A 23,444-nucleotide genomic window follows, 5' to 3' on the forward strand; every position below is an offset into this window, starting at 1 on the left:
ATGAAGTCATTAGGGTGAGCCCTAATTCAATATGATTGTTCTTCTAAAAACAGTAAATTTGGACATAGAGACTGACACGCATAGAGCAAAGACCATGTGAAGACACAGCTAAGGAATGTCTGAGGATAACAGATGATAGGAGAGAGGCACAAACAGATTCTCCCTCATATACATCAGAAGGAACCAACCTTATCTATACCTTGACCTTGGACTTCTGGCCTCCAGAACAGTGAGATATGTATACCTTGTTACAGCAGCCCTAGAAAATTATTGTACCCAGAGAAAAGATTTCTGATGGAAGAGGTGGTGGAATTCACCTGCAGGCCTTGGAAAAATAATTGTAGGACAACAGTTTTCTATCAGGTCCTTAAGCAATTAGTCCAGGTCGGAAATTAAATCAGAGGGCTCCAAAAAGAATAAAGAATGGACTAGAAAAAAAAAAAAATGGTTAGTGCCTAAGGGGCTAGATAATGTTAGTGACTTTGTGGAGAAAGGATATATTTCTTCTTTCCACAAAAAATTAAGATCTCCACCAAAAATGGAGCATAAAAAAACAGAAAACTAACAAACAGACTAAGTAATAAAGTCATGGTTCAAATACTTAAGAAACCAAGAGACGTCATGCATGCTTTTCAGCAATTGATGGTGTGTTATGAAACAGAAACCACTTACCCTAGAAATGGTCCCTTGAGTGTCATGAGGGTTATGACTTTGGACCCAAAGAGAATGAAATGCAATTTTACCACCACTATTTATTTCTGTAGTAAGCATTATTAAAGTAGTGAGATAATACATACTGTATTTATTGTTTTTAAGCTTTTACAAGTAAAAAGAAACATAGGTGTCTTAAATGTGGTTACAGAACACAAGGTAAATATTATCAACCCTGGCAATATAAAACTACAGATACTTCTCAAAAGATAGAAGTTGGAGGTTGGTGAGATGGAGAAAAAAGGGCAGAATTGTTAATAGTCTCATCAAATATAGTGCCTAAATTTTATATTAAATTTTATATTAAATTTTAGGCAAATTTTATATTTGCCTAAATTTTCTAGAAAAAGAGTAATTTGAGTGTGTTATTTATTTGTACAAAGTTTATCAATATGAGGTCTGACAATTAAGTTCATGAACTCATCCTAGAAAAAGTGCTACATACCTCATTGCTGAATATCGTTATGGTCACCTTCAAAGTACTCCCCTTGGGGAGCTATGCACTGACTCCGGTGCCTAGTCTACCATTCAAAGCAATTTTGGAACTCTTTTTCTGACAGCTGTCAGCTGCTGTGGCATTACCCTTGATGTCCTGAATGTCATCAAAATGTCTTCCTCTCAATATTTTCTTTATCTTTAGGTAAAGAAAGAAGTCATTGGGGGCCAGATCAGGTGAGTAGGGAGGGTGTTCCAATACAATTATTTGTTTACTGGCTAAAAACTCCCTCACAGACAGTGCGTGTGAGCTGGTGCATTGTCATGATGCAAGAGCCATGAATTGTTGGCGAAAAGTTCAGGTCATCTGACTTTTTCACGCAGCCTTTTCAGCGCTTCCAAATAGTAAACTTGGTTAACTGTTTGTCCAGTTGGTACAAATTCATAATAAATAATCCCTCTGATAGCAAAAAAGGTTAGCGACATCGTTGCAACAAGTTCGAAAACTTGATAAAATTATAACTATCAAAAATGGATACAGTCTTTCTCAACTTGATAAAGAGCATCTGTGAGAAACCTCTAGCTCCTAGCATACGTAGTGGTGAGCATCTGGATGCTTTGCCATTAAGATCAGAAATAAGGCAAGAAGATCTGCTATCCTCATTCCTATGCTACATCATACCTGAAGTCCTAGCAAATGCAACAGGAGAAGAAAAAGAAATGAAAGGTATGTAGATTGGAAAGAAAGACATAAAACTGTCTTTGTTCACAGATGACATGATTGTCTATGTGGAAATCCCAAAACAATAACCATTCCCCCCGGGAAACTAATAAGTAATTATGGCAAGATAACAGGATACTAGGTTAATATATAAAAGTCAATTATTTTTTTCTATACCATCGAACAACTGGAATTTGAAAAAAAAAGACCATTTATATTAGCATACAAAAATAATTATAGTTCGGTATAAATCTAACAAAATATGTGTGATGTCTATATGAGGAACATTTGAAAACTCTGACAAAAGATTAGTGAAGATCTAAATAAATGGTAAGGTATTCCATGTACACAGATAGAAACAACATTGCAAAGATGCCAGTCCTTCCTAACTTGATCCATAGATTCTACATAATTCCAATCAAAATCCCAGCAAGTTAATTCACGCATACTGGAAAACTTATTCTAACATTGATAGGAGAGGCAAAAATCCCAGAATAGCCAACATAATATTAAAGGAGAATAACAAATTCAGAGGACTGATAATGCCTGACTTCAAGATTTATGACAAATCTAGAGTAATCAATATAGTGTGGTACTGGTAAAGGAGTAGACAAATAGATCAAGGTACTAGAATAGAGTGCAGAAATGGATCCACACAAATATAATCAACTGATCTTTGAAAAAGGAGCAAAGGCAATTTAACGGAGAAAGGATAGTCATTTCAACAAATCATACTGGAACAATTGGACATCCACATGCAAAAAAAAAAAAAAATCTAGACACAGGCCTAGACCTTTGATAAAAATTAGCTCATAGATCATTAGACCTCAGTGTAAAATGCAAAACTACAAACCTCTGAGAAGGTAACATAGGAGAAAATCTAGGTGACATTGGATCCAGATATCCAAATCCAGAAATCCAGAAATCCACATGTTTTTGGTACATTTTAGATACAACACCAAAAATGTGACCCATGAAGGAAAAAAATGATGTCAGTCTTCATTAAAATGAAAACCTTCTGCTCAGCAGGATAACAATGTCAAGAGAACGAAAACAAATGACAGAATGGGAGAAAATAATTGCACAAGGCACATCTGATAAAGCACTGTTTACAAAATACATAAAGAAATCTTAAAACTCAATAATAAGAAAAACAACCTAATTAAAAAATTGGTCAAAGACCTTAACAGACACTTCATCAAAGAATATATGCAAATGACAATTAAATATGTATAAAGATGTTCAACATCATATCTCGTAAGGGAATTGCAAATTCAAACAACAAGGAGATGCCACTACATACCGATTAGAATGGCCCAAATCCAGAATCCTGACAACACCAAAGGCTGCAGAGGATGTGGAGCAACAGGAACTATCATTCTTTGCTGTAGTAATGAAAGTTTGGGAGACAGTTTGGCAGTTTGTTACAAAGTTAAATATACTCTTATCATTTGAGTCAGCAATCAGGCTCCTTGGTATTTACTCAAATGAGTTGAAACCTTATGGCCACACAAAAACCTGCACACAAATGTTTATAGCAGCTTTATTCAGAATTGCCAAAACTTGGAAGCAACCAAGATATCCTTCATTAGGTAAGTTCGTAAACAAACTGGTATATCCAGACAATGGATTTTTATTCGTTGATAAAATGAAATGAGCTATCAAGCCATTAAAAGACATGGAAGAAAATTAAATGCATATTGCTAAGTGAAAGAAGCCAATCTGAAAAGGTCATGCACAGTGACCATATGACATTCTGGAAAAGACAAAACTATAGACAGTAAAAATTTCAGTGATTGCCAAAATATTGGAGGGAGTGGGATGAATGGTGGAACATGGGATTTTTAGGGCACTGAAACTGTTCTGTATAATACTGTATGGTGGATACATGTCATATATTATTTTAAAACCCATAGAATGTAAAATACAAGGAATGGACCCTAATGTAAATGATGGACTTTTGTTAATAATAATGTATACGTATGGTCTGATGAAATTGACAAATGTACCACTCTGATACAAGATGTTAACAATAGGGAAAATGAGTTGGGGGGGTTGTAGAACATAAGAGGGTTTAGGGAAACTGTACATTCTGATATTTTCCTATAAACCTAAAACCGCTCAAAAAGATGAAGTTTAATAATTTTCAAAATTAGGTAGAAGAAAGCTATTTCACAATGCTCTATTTTGTATTTATGTGATTACAGAAGTATTCCAGCAAAAAGGCAATTCTTCTGCACCACCATGCATAGCCTAATACATTATCTATCTATTTTCAGTAAACTTTTGTGCTTTGATATTTGTAACTTCTTTCCTGAATGTATTATAATATATTCCTTTCATCATTTGTTTTGTGATTGGTTTGGGAATAGTGTAGATGGATTTGATTATATTATTTGCACATTTCAGGTGAGATAAATGATATACTTCTTGTTTGAGATTACAACAAAATAAATATATTTGTAGTTTCTTCCTGTCCCCTAAACAGACTCACAATCCATAGTGAAGGTCCTTTACTCATAGGACATTTTTCTCTAAGAAAATAAAAGAGTATCTACATATGTATGTGGCTTCTCCTATTGAAGAAAGGATAGAGGAGAAACAAGAAGTCAAGTCTGAACAAAGACAGGTCTTTGTTTAGAGATGGAACGATTAAGCTCTGGGAGGCCAGTTGAGTTTTGGGGCATTTTAGTCTTTCATTCATTTATTCATATAGTCAGTTAGAAAATATCCCTTTAACCAAAATTCCATGCCAGATTCTGGAAAGGCTTTGGGGCTACATGGGTGACATGAAATTTTTCTAGAGAGTTCGATCAATTGATCTGGCAATTATGATAAAGTGCCATCAGGGCTATAATGGGGAGAACAGACTGTACTATGGGGCTAGCATTGTAAGAATTCTGAAAATACTTCAGTGTGGGTGGGGTGCATTTGCAAAATGGGGAGTGGCATAGAATGAAGTCAGAGAGTCTGGTCATAAATGACATTTGTCTTTATCTTAAAGTGTTTGAAACAGGATCAGACTCCTCACATATTACAGGAAAAACTCTCTTGACCTCTTCTCTTATTCCTGATGACCATGGAAGCAGTTCCTCAAATGCTCAGACCAGCTGATACAGAAGCAGTCTAAGAATGCCTCCCCCTTCTCACTTCCTGACTCATATCTTATCTGTAAAAACCTCTAGTAGGCACCATGCATGGATAACATGGAAGCAAAGGGAGCAGCCCATGCCCTGTGGGACAATTCTTGACTGATTGAGAATAGGAAATAATGAATAAGTGCTTCCTTCTTTCTTCCTCCAGGTGGGTAGTTCTGAGATGTATTTCACAAGGCTTCTCAGAAGGTCCTGTAGGATAGAGCATTCAGTTTCACATAGGGGTGGCCAACTCTTATGCTTTCTTATATTGGTTTTGCCTCTTTCTCTGTTTCACTCTTCCTTTCCCTCACTCCTGCTCCCTCGGATCACATTATCATATATACCCTGTTTCCCCATAAATAAGACTTAGCTGGAGAATCAGCTCTAATGCGTCTTTTGGAGCAAAAATTAATATAAGACCAGGTATTATATTATATTTATTATATTATATTTATTATATTATATTATATTAATATATTATATTAATATATTGTATTATATTATACTATATTATAAAAACCAAGTCTTATATTATTGTAAAATAAAACCAGGTCTTATACTAATTTTTGCTCCAAAAGATGCATTAGAACTGATTGTCTGGCTAGGTCTTATTTTCGGGGAAACTTGGTATTATCTTCACATTAGCTTTTATCTCACATTCTACTTCCTGAGCAAACCAGGCTAAGATAGAGAATGGCATAAATATGTGTATACAATTGATATATTATGTATATAATATATTATGTATATAATATGTATATATTATGTATAGATAATGAAATAATATATAATCTAATAATAAATATAAATATCTATATATATTTATATAATATAGAAATATCTAATAATATATATAATCTAAAAATATATATATGTATTAGAATGATAACCCTGGAGAACATATTAGAGGGTGTTAATATTGGAGGCAAGACAACGAGGCAGAAACTTTTACGGGGAGGAGATAAACAGGGCATAGCTTGAGGCATATGTATTTGGAGATGATTTTTAAAGGAAGGGAAGACTAAGCAGGCAGATGGTACAATGCAAGCATGTACCAAGTCTCATCTGAGTCTAAACACAGACAGAAACTAGCTGTTCATTTTACAGGGATGGTTGTAAGTGAAGTTTCCATAATGAAGACAGTGATTATCCCTTACGTGTTAGATTATGGCTATGAAGATGATTTGGGATTAATCAAGCCAGTATGGAAATGACCGCATGTTTAAGAACTTTAGAGTCTTGCTAAAGTAATCCTATCTGAACATTTATTTATTTTGCTATGCCCTAAACATTGTACCTAATATTGAAACATGGCTATGAAAACTGGACTTTGTTCTTTTAGGCAATATACATTCTAAATTCTTTGAAATGGTACTAGAAATAATTACGTGCTCCAGTATACCCTCTGTTTATTATGACTAAAGTATAACTGAATTAATAAATATTTTTAGAAGTATTTCTTGTCCAAGACACTTAATTGTGCATTATGTAGCTCCAATGTGTCTATAATATTTTTTATACTAGTAATATCTAGAATCATCTTTCACAGGCCAGAGTAGAGGAAATACCAGAATCAATTTTACTTGTAAATAAAGCACAGTCTGACTCTTAGAATTCTCTATTTAACAAGGTGGACATGAAATCAATCTTTACATTTTATTTCAGTGCTATTATCTTTTAATAAACTTAAGCATCAATTTTGATACGTTACTTTACCTGGGTAAATATTAGTATTGAAATGGCAGGGAGTTTAAAATGATCTCTATCTGAAATATGCCCAGGGGAGCACTCTTTTTGCAGAGACAGCCTTGGGTTTTTCTGTCTTTTAGTTTAGGAGTCCTCTCCCCCTGACCAAAGGAAACCTACTATGCATTGTGCATTGGTTCTTTGAACTATATAATAATGAATTCTAACCACGTCAAGTTCATGCCTATGAAATAAATTTAATGGCTGTGCTATTTACTACTCAGCAGCCTCTTCTCTCTATCTTCTTTTCTCCCATCTCCTTTTAATTGGATGTTTCAACCTCATTAGTATTTCAGGAAAAAACTGGATCCTGTCCATCATTTTTGTTGTTGCTTTCCTTTTCCTGGCAGACAGAGCCTAAAGTTTCAATAGAGGAAGTGGGGAGGGATACAACACATTCAGAGTTTATGAAAGACCTTATTTACCATCAAAGTGAAGGTTTCCAGATACTGTAGCCCTATTTTCTTATGCTCTTATGTCTTTGATGAGGAATTAGGAACTCGAACTCGGGCTACTGAGAAGCGTCTGGAAGAAGGTAGTACTACATGGTGTCCTGAGGCTGTTCATTAATTACAAATGACATAGAGGAGTACACAGAAGAGCAGAACAGTGGGCAGAAACTGTCAATAATTTTTACGTGGGCACTTCTGAGAGAAATCTGAATCTGCACACCAATACGAATATTTTTCTGCTAGCTTCCTTGTGTATTTTGTTCACAAAGTATTCATTGCCATTTGCCTTTTTATAGAGTTACTTATACTTGTGACATTCTATTCCACTCAACTGTAAGTCTTTAGAATGGTGGCTCTCAGATATTCGTGTGTCAACATTTGAAGACCCTGTCAAATAAGATTAGGGCTTACCTTTCTGAGATTCTCATTCAATACATTTGGGATGGGGCCAGGAATGTTCATTTTAACAAGACCTCAGGGGATTGTCATGCAATGGTCTGTGACCCACCTTGAGAAATATTTGCCTAGAGATCAAGGTCTCTGTGGTGTCAGGCCCGAGCACTGTGTAATACACGAAGAGGTCCTCAGCACATGTTTGTAGAACTGAAGCGTATGCTTTGGGTGGGTTAAACCCCACTGCTCATTCAAGCTCAGTATATTGCTCTCGGAAGTGAGACCGTGTCTCTAGGGGGTTGTGTGTAGACAGATTTTTTTTTTTTTTGATAGAAGGAAATTGCATAAACAGTTCTCCTCCGATGGGGATAATTGGTGAGAGAAATATTATGGTATTTAGGAGAACAGCTGATGGAAAGCATGATTTATTTACTTACTTTTTACATTAGAGAAGGGTGCAGACCCAGGGAGCAGGAAATGCATTTGTACCTTGTTGCCTGGCGCGCATTGTAAAAGGTTCAGTCACGTTTGATTTTCCCATTCATTCCTGGATGCGTGTTTCCCAGGTCTTCCGTTTGTTTCTTTTGTTTATTGTTTACCAGGTGCTGTGAGGTCTGCTCTTTCCTGTGCCTTGCCCTTTGTTCTTCTGCCACAGCGTGTGAAGCCATTTACTTGCTATTTGTCCTTTGCTGATGGTTACCTCTAAATAGCCAAGTGCCACAGAGAGAGGGAAACGGTGTCTTGTCTACCAGCTCCTCTCGCATCATGCAAAAACTGGGTCCTTAATATGAGAGGAAAAGTCCCTGTTTGTTTCATTACAGAGGAGTAGAGTGATTCATCACAAACCATGCTCTGAAAAGACATCGTCTGGAAAACTGATAATTATTTTCATGTCAATAATGTGGAAAGCATCTTTCTTTTTTAGAGTTTTGCAAATGTTTTCCACTATTGGAACAAATGAACAGGCCACTTTCTTACATCAAAACCATTCACTGTTCAGTTTATGTAAAGGTCATTAGTGAGAACTGTTTAAAGTTGTTCTGAGTAGGAAAAGATGACTCTGAAAAATATACGTGGATAATATCAAGACAAAAATATACATGGATTGTTTTGCTTGCTTGTTAAATTAATTAGAATTATTCAGTGCTCATTAAGTTCTGGCTCCAAGTGAGAAAAGGCAATAAACATAAACATTAAAATCAGGTCATAATCTGTTTCTCTCCATTTTTCAAAGCCTAAGAATATATCTACATATATCTTCATTTATACATCTTTTGATGATCAGTCAATAACCTCTTTGTCTTTTCAATTAGCGACACTGTTTTAAACGATAGCAGCTCTTAGAAACAAGACTGGCACAAATATTCTTGCCTCCGGTTGAATTTACATACAGATTATTTAGATGATGAAAAAAAGTTACAGACATGCAAAAGATCTCCCTTCAAAACAGCATAGTGCACTGGTGATACTCATTGTATCTGGAGCTTATTGTATAGGCCCAGGCTGTCACTTTCCCATAGTGTCTTCATTTATTATGCTAATTGACTTTCTAAGTACTGGCAGGAGGGTATCTGCCCTGTGAAATATTCTCAGTTGGGGGGGGGTTTAAAAGCAAACCTGTTTTGTGCCTGAATAAAACCCAAAATCAATGTGTTTCTTTTCAAAGACGGGAGAGGGTCAAGACTATGGCTGTTTTTGTTCCCATCCAGTTATGTAACCGTGGGGACTTGTTGCTTTGCTTTCAGGATTTGTACAAAACACATTAAAGCTAAACAATAGGCGGGGGTCACAGGAGCAATCCTCGCGCTGTGTCTTGGAGTATATCCTCCTAGGTTTGGGAATCTCCAATTAGTTCCATCTCAAGTGGTGTGTGTGTGCGTGTGTGTGTGTGTGTGTGTGTGTGTGTTTAGTTAGCTGGCATGCAACACACTTCCCCAGGGTTGTGTTTCCTTTTTCCTGAGATTTGGCTAAGGGTAAAGGGTCGGAGTCACATGGATACAAAGCAGTTGATTAATGTCCAAGTCACCGCTGTGGCTGCCGGAGCCGCCTCCCCTCCAGCCCGGGCCGTGTGAGGCCGGAGCTGCGGGGCCGGGCGCGCAGGTCCCGGGCCGGAGCCCCGTCTCCCAGGAGTTTCAGCCGCAGAGCCCTGCGCCTCCCGCGTCGCAGTTCCAGCGGGCGCCACCGCCTGTCCCCCCTGCCCCCGCTTCTCCCCGGCATGTAAAGTCGCCCGTCCCTCCTCGGACTTTGCAGAGGCAGCAACTTTCCTTCCCCGCGGTGCGGAGCCGGGGCACCTCGCAGCACCTCGGGCCAGCCCCGCGTCCCGCCGCCCACCATGAGCGACGAGAGCGCCAAGGACCTGGAGAAACAGCTTCGCCTGCGCGTGTGCGTGCTCAGCGAGCTCCAGAAGACCGAGCGCGACTACGTGGGCACGCTGGAGTTCCTGGTGTCGGTGAGTGGCCCGCAGCCACACGCGGGGGCCGCGCGGGTGGCGGGGCAGCGCGCGCGGCATTGTCTGCACCGGCACCGGCACCAGTCCCTGCATCGCGGGCGCCCACGCGGGAATCCACGCACCCACGCTGTGGTCGCGCGCGCGCGCGGTGACCCCCGCGGGCCAGTTTGAATTCCTGGCACGCACTGAGTGGCCAGGGCCTCGGAGAGCTGCGGGTTTGCAAAGTGAGCTCGGATGGGAGAAGTGTCTCGTCCGGGGAATCCTTGCCTCCCTTGACCCCCCCCCCCCCCCCCCCCCCCCCGTCTTCCTTCCCTGGGGATTTGGTGTTGAGACTTTGGCTTGGTGATTAAAGTCCGTCTGCTGTGGGCAGGTACGTTTCGTTAAAAACACAAATCCTGGATTCTCCTAGAGCTTGAGTTCATGATTCAGATTGCACGGCAGTGAAGTCCCTTTAGTTAGAATAAATTTCTGAAACAGAGGATTTCGGTGGAGGGTACAGAAACAGCAGCGGGGTTATGATCTCTAGCAGCTGTTGGATATGAAAGCCACATGTGCTGCTCACCCCGTCCCAGCCCCACAGCCCCTGCGCCCCTCCCCCACCCCGGTTTAAGTCTGTCGCCCGCGCTAGTCCTGGGCTCCTGTTCACGCCGAGCCCCGGAGAGCCGCAGAATAAAACTCCTGTCAAAAACGTAGGCATTTCCTAGAACTGGCAGGAACTTTGCTTCAAACTTACACCTTGACGCACTGGATGTCTGCTGAGAAAACACTTCATTCATTTTAGAGCCAAGTAGGGGCAAAACTGAGTGCGAGAGTCTTCTGAGACATCGCTCAAAAGTTGTTTTTTTTTTTTTTTCTACGCGCTGGTGCAGAGACAAAGAATTTGAGGCTTGACGCCTCGCCACCCAGATGCGGGTGAGAGCATCATTTGAACTGAGCTTTATTTAGCCTTTGCAATGTCACTCAAATCACCTTCCTCTTCCATTACCTTGACCCATAACCCGTTGGTCCAACGGGAAATGTTTCAAAGGCCAAACTTCCGGCTCAGTTTTCTGAAAGATGTAAACTTTCTGCTTATAATTATGATAGAGAAAATTCACTTCTTAATTATGACAAGAAGGAAAGAAGACTCTCTCGAGGGATGTAAGATGCCCAAGTTGGCTTTTGGTTAATTCCTCAAGTTAAAATCAGCCTATCATACTTGAGCCCCCAAGGGCCACATTCTTTGGAAATGTGTGCTTATTGGAGACTATCCTGGTAATTGGTGATAAATAGAATTGTGCACTTCCATGCAGCAGTGTCAAAAACATGTTTGTAAGGAGATTTGGACTTTTAATAACTTCAAATTTGGCTTTCATAAAACTTCGGTGGCGACAAAGTCCTTCGATTTCTAAAATCTGAGCCACTTCTTAAATTGCGTTACCTAGTTACATCTTTCTGGAGGTATATGAAAAAAAGGTACCGTGCAGAGTCCTCATTTAGGGAAATAGCTAACCTAAACTACTTTAAAAACCAATTTGTTCATCTTATAGTCTTATAACTAATCAAAGCCTAAAGCCTAAGGTTTACTTATAATATAATACATTTTTAGATTTTTTTTCGGGGTATTATTTATAGTAACATTTAATTCCCATTTATTTCACTTGGTCATCTTCAGTTGATGTAATCACTCTAGTTTTAATTTTAGCCGAAGCTAATATGTACCAAGAGCTTTAAAAATATTTAAACCCTTTGGTCTGGTAACTCATCTTCGAGGAGTCCATCCTAATGGAACAATCAGAAATGCAGACAAACAATAAAAGCTGTTTTTTAAAAAATAACTGTAGTATTAAATACGTACAGTGGTAAATTTGTTGCAAAAATTTGATAGTGCTTTCCTAGGTCAAATTTAAATATTTGTTAGATTAGTCATTTAGATTTCTATCATTGTTTCAAGCCATTAACACAGATGAAGGGTAACTCTTATCTTTATTACACACAAAGAGATAGAAAATATATTTTTAGTGTTCCCAAGAACATATTTTTACTTGCGGGCCTATAAATAAGCCAACAGAACAGTATTATTTCTCTTGATTAAATGATTATATGACCTGAAGGAAAAACTTCCTACTAAGATCTTTTATACTTTCGATTCCTTTCTCTTCTCATTTCCAACCCTTCACCTTTGAAGGAGAGAGCACCTTTCCCCACTCCCACCCCCAGATAATCCAGGAACATTGCCTTTTTTCTCTATAGAATCAATCTATATGCACCTTCTCTCTAGTTGCCGCACAGGCACACACTTCTTGATTGAACAAGGATCTGTCCTTTAGCTTGCTGCTGTCATTTAGAGCAGCTCTTACTTTCCATGGGGTACCATGCTTTCTCCGACCACTTCTTTTGCTCCTCCCAAGTCCTTAGCTACCTGCTGGGTTTTCAAGGCTCAGTTCATCTTCTTCCGTAAAGCTTTCATGAACCTCTCCCTGCTGCCTGCCCCCCACCTCAGGCAAGAATGCTCTCTGCTTTGTACCCACCGATCCCCTGCAGTCACTTCTTCCTTAGCACCAAAGAAAGCTTGTGCATTTATTTGTTTACCTTCGTCTCAGTCTACTAGAATGAAAGCTTCTTGAGGACCAGGCCACATTTTATTCATCTCCAGAATTTTGTGCAGTGCTTGTGACATTGTAGATACTCAATACATGCTGAATGAATGAATGGGCAAATTGACCTATCCTCAAACCTCCTATCCATTTTAAGGACAGTTCCTTAATCATCCTTATATTTCTGATTTTTCTTTCATTTGGTCTGTATAGAGAGTGGTAGTTACTTAAGTGTTGCTTAGATGTATATGTATTTACTGTATAGAACAAAATATTTTGAATTAAACATGTAGTAACTGCATTTAAAACAGAAACACAATTTAAATCAGGCATTGAGGTGTTAAAGACTTTGTAACATGCTATTATTTCAATTCATTGTGTACTAAATCTTCGAGACCTTGGATAGATTACATTATCTGGATTAATTATTTTTAGGTCAAAGATAAAATGGTAGACGAGAGAGTGACAGTATTTATTTGAATGTATGTTCTTATTTTGCTCAGGAGATGATATTTTGTGCTTCATTAGAAATACTCTAAAACATTTCTTCTAAAGAAGGGCTGTTATGGATCTAGCATTTAATGTCCAAAGTCTGGACACTAGTAGGTTGCTACCAGTTTCCTGTTTGCAACCCAATCACAGCACATGCCAAGATCACAATGGTTTCACAGACCCATGTGGGTGGATGGAAAAAGGACAGATCAGAGCCAACCTCATGGGTCTCACACAGGACTTAACATTCGGAAAGACCCTGAGCTTCGTTTAAGGCTCTAGCACCATCTTGAAATTCTTGCTGATTTTATCTTCATATTTGTCTTTCTCAAGTGAAGTCCAGTGGGACAGTGGAGTGTGAGCAGAGAGGATACATGAAAGAAAGAAAAAAAAAGCCTTTATATTTCAGTACCTTTAATAACACTTTTCCCCAATCATTACACTGAGAAACAGATGTGAAATGGAATTGTTCCTGGCCAATCGGAACGCATGGTCATTCCACACTGTAGGCACATTAAGACAAAAACTTTGTTGTGTGTCTTGTCATAAACCAACGATATTAGACATTTTTTATCTGTCAAGGCTTTGACCTCTGATGCCACAGAATCTAAGTCCTGTCTCTAATTTATTGTGTAACTTTGGGTACATTCCTAACCTTTTCAAGCCCCATTTTCTTCATCTGTAAAATGGGGAAACAGTAGATGTCGCAAGCTTGCTGTAAGGGTGACATTGATGTATGCGTTGGGCTCAGCCCAGTGTCTGGCTCACTGAAGGGCCCTATAAATAATTACTGTTATTTCCTCTGATGCTAGGGTTGTTCTCCAGAGCCACGCATACTGGTCATCCTTAGTGTTTAATTGTTGTCTGTCATATTCTCCTCTGCCCTTTCCTGTGTCTCTGAGTCTCTTCTTTGTATCCTCCTATGTTTTCCTTCTGTCGGTGCGGTTCTTCCCATGGGGTTCTTGTGAAAATGCTCAGTTGACTTTAAGACAGTGAGGACACTTTATAGTCTATGTAACAACCACTGTAGTTAGTACAGTGCTTTACAGTTTACACTAAACAATTGCATATTCATTATCTTACGTGGCCTAATAGATGTGTGTCTCTTAGTTCTTTCAAATGGTGCTCTCTCAAGCTCTTGAGTACTGTGGTTTGGCTTCAGGGGCCCTCATTCGGGGTCCGGAGAAGCTGAAATGTGTGGTTTCAGACTCTCCACCCTGGCTTCTAGCATAGCTCCATCTTCTTCTGATTTGTGTTTTTGCTGAAGCAGTTAAAAAACAACAACAACAAAAAAACACCTAGATGGTAAACTCCAAGAGAATAGGAACGGTACATTTACTTCCTTTGTACACTTTTCTTGGCCTAAATACAGTGCTTTGTCAATAGCAGGTGCTCAAGAAAACAAACAGGCAAGTGAAACAAAAGCAAACAAAGCAGTTTGAATGAATCTGAAAACAACTTCTTTCAGCCGTGATCTAAGTTTTCCAGGCTAAGATTAATTGAGTCAACACATTATGTTAAAGCTTCTATTATGGGCTGCACTGTGTCTCCCCCAACCCCAAATTCATGGTGCATCCCTAACCCTCAGTATACAAATATTCACCATGCCATGTGACAGGGGATAACCATAGAGGGATAAGAGAGCATCAGGGAGGGTAGGGAGGCATCAAGGGGCTCCCTCAGGCTGGGGGGCAAAGGAAGTTTGGGGAAGAGGTGATAATAGAGCTGATTGCTGAAGGCTAAGTAAGGAAGAATGTGCCAGACTGGGAGGAGAATTCGCCATGCCTCCAAAAGTAGCTTGTTCAGTGTGACTTCAATATGGCGGGTTGGGGGTGCTGAAGCATTGAAGATGAAAAGAAAGTTCTGTATACTTTGGGCGTATTGATAGGAGATGAGATAAAGTCAGTCTGGATTGAGTAGGATTCCATTCTTTAAAATTCTGACTTTAGCTAAAGACATTGGGAAATCAGTTGTGAGGGGATGCTTGCTTTCTTTTTAATAAACGAGTTTAAGACTTTCAAGTGCCAAGGTTGGCACTTGGGAAGGGGTCTCCCATGGGAAGAAGTTGCCAGGCCACGAGTCCCTGAGTGTCACCTTGGAATTCCTTCTGCTGATGCCCTGTTCCCGCCAGCTCCCGGGCCTCAGCACACACTGCTTCTTCAGCAGTCCACACAAACACACAGAGAAGACCCGACCCTGCTCCTCTTCATCTGGGTAAGGTTTTAACTTTCAAAAGTTGTTCTTTGCCAATGGAGAGCATAAGCCAGTAAACCTAGAAACAACATGAAACACAAACACAGTCTGGCTTGTGTAATACAGATTTCTGCTCCTACCAAGGTGATCTGGCTCCCAGGGTCTGCTGTCTGCCCTATTTTTATCGTAAGCCCCAAGAGAGCTGCTATTTGATTTACCTGGCTGGGCACAACTCCTGGGGTGATTTGACTGGGTCCTTTGTTTTCTAGCCTATTTCTAACCTGAAGTGTATACATGAGGATGGTATCAGGAAGCTGTCCTTGAGATGTCTTGACTCATGTGGTAAATATACCATGAACTAAATGAGGTTCATTCATAATTCTGATTGTTGGAATATTAATCCTATGGCCAGAACTTGCTCTCTACACAGAGGGATGTGTCGTTAGTCTTACAGTTTATTTGTATAAATTATACCTTGTTATAATATGATGATGTTAATGTAAAAATAGCATCTATTGAGATTAGCTTTGTTTCTTATGTAGCATGAGAATTCTGTCAACAGGATTGAGGAACAAAGACTGGAGTCTAGTTATTAGTACCTATTAGGAATTTCTGCCATGGTCCAGGTAAGGACCATGTGGAATGTCTGGTCTTAGGTAGAAACAATGAAGAAGATAAAGCAAAACCAAACTAAAACCAAACCAAACTAAACAAAACCACAAATAAACCAAACACCCAACAACTAGGAGACCTTTCTTAGATAGAGCATGTAGTAATTGTGATCATTCAGAAGTGAAGGTTTAAGTAGAATGGAAAACATAGGGTGTTACTTAGGTCTCTAGCTTGAAGATAAGATGGGTCATATGATTAACCAAGGAATGGAATGCAAGGGACAGACAGATCAGCTTTGGGAGGAGGAGAAAAGTGAATTTGGTTTTGGACATGCTGAGCTGCAAATTCTGCTGATTTTTGAACATAGGGAGATAAAACTTAGGAAAGAACTTGGGGCAAAAGTTAGAGATCTAGACATTAACAAATCATATATGTTGAAACCATCAGGTGGATGAGATGGCATCAGGGGAACAATTCCAGGAAGAAAACATACAAACCACGGGTGGCCAGTATTTAAAGGCTAGAGGAAGAGTAGAGTGCACTGGAGATTTGGACTCAGCTGTCAAAGGTTGAAACAAAGAGTCAGGAGAGAATGATCTCTTGAAAGACAAGGAAGGATCTAGTTCCCAGAAGAAAGGTTTCTTTCAAGTATCAACTTCAGAGAAGTAGATAGTGTGAAGACTGAAGAGGCCACGGGATCTGGCAGTTAGCCCTCACTGGGGTTTTAGCTTCAGTAGTGTGTGAGCGGAAGCCTGACTCAGAATGAGCTGAGACATGCGTTGAAGCTCAGGAAGTGAAGAAGATGGAGAAACTATTCAAAGTTTGGTGGTAAATGCAAAGGTAGACATAAGTTAATAACGTAAGGAGACCATTTAAGTTAGTAACGTAAGGGGACCATTGTGTTCCTCATCTGAGGAAGATGAGTACAGCCCCGGGAAGGAGACAATAAAAAGGGAACTAAAGCAGCTACCTCAGAGCATGGCGGAAGTGAAATGCATGTTCTGACAAACAATGGCAAGAGTCCCCCTGGCACTGGGAAACAAGGAAAGTATTTGGCAGGATCCACTGAGCCATCCTGCCGTGGAACATACTCAGCAGAATGTCATTGCAGACTCTCAGAATGAGCAAGCTGACTCTTGTATATTTTTAAAATTCTGCTTCTCTGGTCCAGAGCTGGTGGCACTTACAGCTGGATGGCCTTTGTACCTCCCTGCAAACAGTTCCCAGCGCTCTGCCTCCCAAAGTGGGACAGTGGGGTGAAGTGCTTGGTGCAGAGCATGGGTTTAGGGAATCTGATGACCTGGATTAAAGTCCTGGCACTGAAATATGCAAACCGTGTCACTTTGGGCAAATGACATGGCCTCTTCATGCCTCCTTTCATATTTGGAAAACACATTTGATAATATCCCACAGAGCTGGCCGGAAGTTCAAATCAGCTTATGTAGATAAAGTCCTGGAAGGTCCTAAGCATTTCCTCTTTTTCCCTCCCCAAATTCCTATTTTATTTCTTTCTCCTCTGTGTGTCCTACCTCACAGACTTTAGTCCAGAACTTGCTCAGGCCACCTGGTTTGCCCCTTGACCCTTTTCCCTTCCAATCCTAGAAGCATACTGGGGGTTTTAATAGATCAATAAAGATACTCGGGAGGTGAGAGAGGCCTTCAGGATTGCGGGGATGGGAGCTGGTCTTGGGGTCAGGGAGGAATATTTTTCTCTGGGAGGAGGGAAAGATGTAGGCCAAGGGTCACTTGAGGGGAGAGAGAAGTTGAAGGTTTCTACCCCATGGCTTTTATGTCTCTGTGGTGTTAAACTCATTTTTTTCTTTGTGTTGCGTTTTGGTTTTGTTTTTGTTTTGTTGTTTGTATTGGCCGAGAGTGACGTGCCCCGAAAACAATAATTAAGATTTGGAGCATAGACTTTTAGGAATAGTAAAAGGAACTGAACATAGATATCTGAGCTTTGTGGGATGTCTGTATAATATCTTTGTATAATCATTCTTTGAAATATGACTTTCTTAAATGCATCACATAAATTTGAAAGTCAGAATAGAGAAGTAATCTGTACTGATTTATTATGTCTATTATGACAAGGTTTAAATCTTGGAAATAATGATGTAATCATTTTTAAAAACATGATACAAATTGTATATAATGTCTTTATTACATTTAATGCACATAGCCATCATTGTACACACTTTTTGAAAGAAAACATTAATTTATCTGGCAACATTTTGAGGTGATTACATTTTTTTCTCAATGTTCTGTTGAGTGTTCTTGTACTCTATACCTGGCATTATATTTTCATACCAAATGAAATTATGTTTGAGTTTTGATTATAGTTAGCTTGACCTAAAAATAGCTCTTTATGTTAATTCTTTAAAGAAATCTTATTTATAATATTTACTTTTCATAATAGATGCAGTTTTAATTTTCAACTTATTAAAATTGAATTAGCCATATTAAAATCAAGATTTCTTTGATCTATGACATTATATTTATCTGAGACAATCAATATATAGGAAAAACATCCCCTAGGAAATGTTTCCTTGCTTAAAATTGAAGTTGGGTCACTTTTTCAGTAGTATTGAGCATAATCACTCAAATCCTAACATCTAATAAAAACTTTTTTTTCTGATTTTTTCTCCCCATTGTCATGCACTATTTCATTTGATCCAGGAGTTCAATGATTGTAATTTTAAGAAAATTGGTATTTTAAGGTAAGGTTGTAATTTTTAAACACTTCCTTGAATAAATTTGTTGTATTCTAGTCTTGCCATATAGCTAAGTATAGTGTACAAAAAAGGACCTGTTTTGCTGGAGAATATCTAAGCCAAGGACATTGTGTTCTGTCATTAATGCAAAATGCATGTTTCCCATTAAAAAGCAAGTCCTTTATTTGAAAAGGTTAAATGGTATAATACTTCAGAAATGACTCTAGCAGGTTAAATTTAGAATACTGATATAAAAGATTTCTCTGGGTTTATAACAAAAATATAGCAATATGGAGTATAAATGGGTAAACATTTTTATTCATTTTAAAACTTCGTTTCTCTGAGACAGTCAAATAAGGATTAATATCTATGTTTGACTTTGCTCTTGTTATTTTAATTATCTGTTTAACTTGTCTTCTTGCCAGTCAGAGAGACTTTATAGATTGTGACATATTTTCAGTGATTGTGTAAGAAATGTTTTCCTTTGATGCCTTGTAATGCCTCAACTTGGCTTTGCTTTCTTGGATTCTAGTTTTTTTTTCTTATTTGCCCCAAAGAAAGAAATTTTAGGATTCCAGAAATGACATCTCCCATTCCAAAGTTTTATTTCTGTCAGTAGCACTAGGGGAGAAGCTATGGAAAGACATTATTTTACCTAAATGTTAGTTCCGTATCCACCTATTCCAAGATTATTTTAATAATTCATTATTTATCCAGAAGTGAAACTATGAGAGGAAGGGGGACTTTCATTATTTTCCTACACTGTATAACTATTTCATGTTTGACTTTATAAACTTTAATATATTTTTATATATATTGCATAGAAATATTTTTGTATTTATATATTTTACACTGGACAGATTTTTTAAAATATTGTAGATACAACTTTATCTGTTTTTCCTGTGCCTCTTAATAATGAGACTTCTGGTAGAGAATTCCAATAGTCCCCCATATCCAAGAGTCTTTCCTTCTGTAGTGATAAAAACTTTAGCTCAGTACATGATTGTCCATCTTAAGACTACATTTCCCAGCTTCCCTTGCAGTTAAGTGTGGGCATAGTAGTATTTATAGGTTCTGGACAGTGGAATAGGTTCTGGACAGTGAGAAGAACTGGCATGGGTAACTTCTAAAATATGTCCTTATAATGAAGGAGTATGTACTTTCCCCGTTCTCCCTGGCTGGTATGAGGTTGTAATGACAGGTGATGGGGCAGCCGTTTTGGACCATGAAATGGAAGTCACATATTGAGAATGACAGAGCAATGAAACAGAAGGAGTCCATTTCTTTATTAAAGCAATCTAGCCTGTAATGTATCAAAAACAGGCCTATTAGATGAATCAATATTTACTTAACTCTGTCCTACAATCATCCTTTTGGGATTTCACATTTTGCTTCTAAGTTCTCATTGAGTTATACAAATTTCTAATGAATTGGCAAATTTTAATATATTTTTTCTGCCTTTGTCTTGTTAAACTGAATAATCTTAATACCTAAATTTATTTTTAGTTTTTCTTTAATGAATCTTCTCTAGCTTATCAATGATTTCCCTGGATTATGCTAAAACCACACTCTCTTTTTTTTGCTATTTGTGTACTTTAGATTTTCTTTAGAAAAAGAACAGTATTTTTTTTACCCATAATTATATACTTTTTTCTGAAGACCAGGATTTTTGTGTTTATTATATATATTTAGAAGGGTATTTGTTCAGCTGCTTTCACTGAGGCCAAATATCAGTAGTTTAAACAACACAGAGGGATTGTTTGTGAATATGAAAGCCGTATGTAATCAACACGGCCTTTTTTGCATCCTCTCTTGGAACTCTGGTTATTTAATTTTTCAATACTGTTGCCCAACAGTATTCCAGGGGAGCAAGCAGCTCAGCTCCATTAGGTAATTCAGATGCCCATTCCTTCGATCTATTTCTCCGCTGTCCCCTAGGACCAATTAAATCAGTGTCCATAGGAGAGCGAGCTGGTTCCATTGTGCAAAGAAGGTTGGGGAACCAATAAGTTAGGGTGTTCTTGTTGGTATGGTTGTCACTGGCTTACCAAGATCCCTTTCACATTCCAGCGCCAGGGGGATGGAGGGTGGGACACAAATTCCACACATTACTTTTACTCTCATCCTCTTGGTCAGAACTTCGTAACATGGCTGAACCAGCTGCAAGGAAGACTGGGAAGTATGTTGTGTAGTTGGGCAGCTATGTGTACAAGGTGAAACTTTGGGAGCTCTATAGTAAAATAAACATGTGGAGAATTAATGCTGAGGGGCAAAGTGTAGTCTCTGCCACATGATGGGCCCCAGTGATACTTTAGGCTTGTGTCCTCAGCAAATCATTTATATTGATTCTTGGATTCCTTTACTGTAAGAACCTGTGGTCCTTAAAATATAATTTGGGTTATTTTTCCTTAAAATGATATATTCTTGCCCACATAGAAATCCAGCTAATATTTATCTATCTTTTCACATGTTCATAAGAGCTCTCTAAAGTTTTCTTTTTCCCCACTGGCTTTCACTACAGAGTTTGAAGCAATTTGGAGATTTGGTATAATTTTTAAATTTTTCTGAAGTCTCCAAAAAATATCCCAGGATAATATGGAAATCATCATTTATTATGTGTTTGTTATATGTCAGGCACTGCATACTCATGTATAACTCACAACTCACAACTGCCTTTAAGGCTTGTATTATTGTAACTCACACCTGAAGAACACACTGGTCAATTCCTAAGTGGGAGAGTGGGGATTCTGAGTAGATCCATTGTGCAGCTATTCCAAGATTCAGCTGGCGATTCACTGGCCTGGGCATTTCTAGGTTGTGCAAGCTGTGTGATTGATTAGTCAAGACTAGGTAAACCAAGGCACATGTTGCAACTGGGGCACAGAACTTGTTGACTCCAGAAGTATACAGAAACTAGAAGACAGGAAGATAGCTAATTTTAGGCAAACAGTCAAGAGCAAGAGAGCAACAGACGTTCATGGTCAATCCAAGACAGGTCAGAGCTACGCAGGTACTCAGGAGCCAAAGATTGCCCAGATATCAGCCATTTCCCGCACAGAAATGAAGGCACACCATGAACCTTTTCAAAATAGACAACCTTAGTTCTCTTGTTGGTTATCTGTTAATGTACATCATTACTGAGACTAGTTTCAGCTTAATTTAATTCCTCTTGGATCATTTTGGATCTTTCTGTACTTATTTACTTAGTACTTCATAGTAGATTTGAGCTTTTGTTTTACGTGTTAAATATAGCCCATGTTTATCCTGTACATGATTAGATCATGTTTGATGCAAGGGTTAATTTTACACACACACACACACACACACACACACACACCATTTATTCTCCAATATCAGTGTACTGCTCTGTATTCAATGGATATTGTATGGATCACATTGGTAGAAAGCATTAATGTAATTTAAACACAAATTAAGTGAGTCCATAATTAAAATGATCATTATTCCTGGAGGTGTTCTGTTTGCCAGGCCTACTTCTTTTGGTAAGTTAGATAAGGGACAGTAGGTAGCATTCTGGTAGTCAGGAATGAAGTTTGATAAATAGGCCATGTTATATAGATGGGGTTATTTTTCTCAGTTTCTAGAAAGGACAATTAGCACAATCATATGTATACTTTTATAGTCCAAGAAGAATCATGTTGTGGGATAAATGAGGATAGTTTTCAATTAAAACATGAGAAGTTGACATCTCTGCTGTATATTTTTCAGTGAGCTAAACTTCTCAAATATAAATTATACCTTCTCTGTATGGTGAAATTTTTGAAGGTAGCAATTATACTTTGGGATTTAAGGTTTTTTCAAGTTTATACTGAAGGTTGGCTTAATTATAAGGAACATAAGTTAGACTGTCAGAAAATTTGAGAGTTTAGTCGATACTTGAATGGATTCTTAATTTTAAACATACACATTTCTGTAATTGAAGAGTTGGGTCAGATTCAACTTTAATGGCATCATGAAAATATAAGCAAATGTTAATGAGGGACTCAGGTAGTCCGGAAGGATATTTGAATAAATTTTTGTTTTAAAGAAAAAGTCAGCTAACCAGATTTAAAGAAAAAAATATATAGCTTCACTATATTGTGTTTCATATCTTCGCTACAAATATTTCTTTTCCAGCCTGTCAGATTTCAAAGTTCCAACGCCTCTATGATATTCTAGAATTTTCTTTAGTATATGATATGTGTTAAGTGAAATTTCTGGTAATTTTTTAAATAAATAGAATTAAGTAATCTGTAGAGATGAGCACAAAATGGAATCAGAATGATATTTTGTATTCATTTCCTAAATCAACTTACTTAACTTGTGAAAAACCTTATTTTCAGCATAGCGTCACTTATGTGTTAGGTCAATTTACATAATACCCTAATATGCTCACCATTATGATTTGTCTTTTCCAACAATTGTTTTCAAAAAGCATAGAGTCCAGATATTTTGATTCATAATGTTTCAGGGCATATTTATTGAGCACCTACTGTGAACCAATCGCTATTCTAGGCTGAGGGGATACATACAAAAATGAAAAATGCCTGCGTTCATGGAGCTCCCACTATAAACCAGGAGATGCAAGACAAATGAGTAAAATGTATGCTATATTAGCCAGCCATTTAGATGGCAAAGAGAGTGAATGAAGCAGAGACAGGGAATAAAAATCCATGTGTGTTTTCACATTTTATATAGGATGAAAAGGCAGGCATTCAGTCCTTTCTGCCACACTGCTTTTTGTAAGTCTAAAAATATTGGAAAATAATATTTATTTTTTACTGTTAACCTTAACAGGTGATAACCAAGAGGAAAGTGCTAA

General features: G+C 38.2%; 1 protein-coding gene across 1 annotated transcript in view; it reads left to right on the forward strand.

Moving 5' to 3' along the window:
* Nucleotides 1–9,451: 9,451 nt before the first annotated feature.
* The window catches only part of PREX2 (phosphatidylinositol-3,4,5-trisphosphate dependent Rac exchange factor 2), a 242,281-nt gene continuing 228,288 nt past the window's right edge, over nt 9,452–23,444 (forward strand). Inside the window, exon 1 of the mRNA XM_081070293.1 lies at nt 9,452–10,044. Coding sequence (XP_080926419.1) covers nt 9,928–10,044 — 117 coding nt within the window. The 5' untranslated portion in view covers nt 9,452–9,927. The remainder of the gene's footprint in view (nt 10,045–23,444) is intronic.

Source organism: Rhinolophus hipposideros, assembly GCF_964194185.1.
Source record: "Rhinolophus hipposideros genome assembly, chromosome: 13".
NCBI classification, from domain to species: Eukaryota; Metazoa; Chordata; class Mammalia; order Chiroptera; family Rhinolophidae; genus Rhinolophus; species Rhinolophus hipposideros.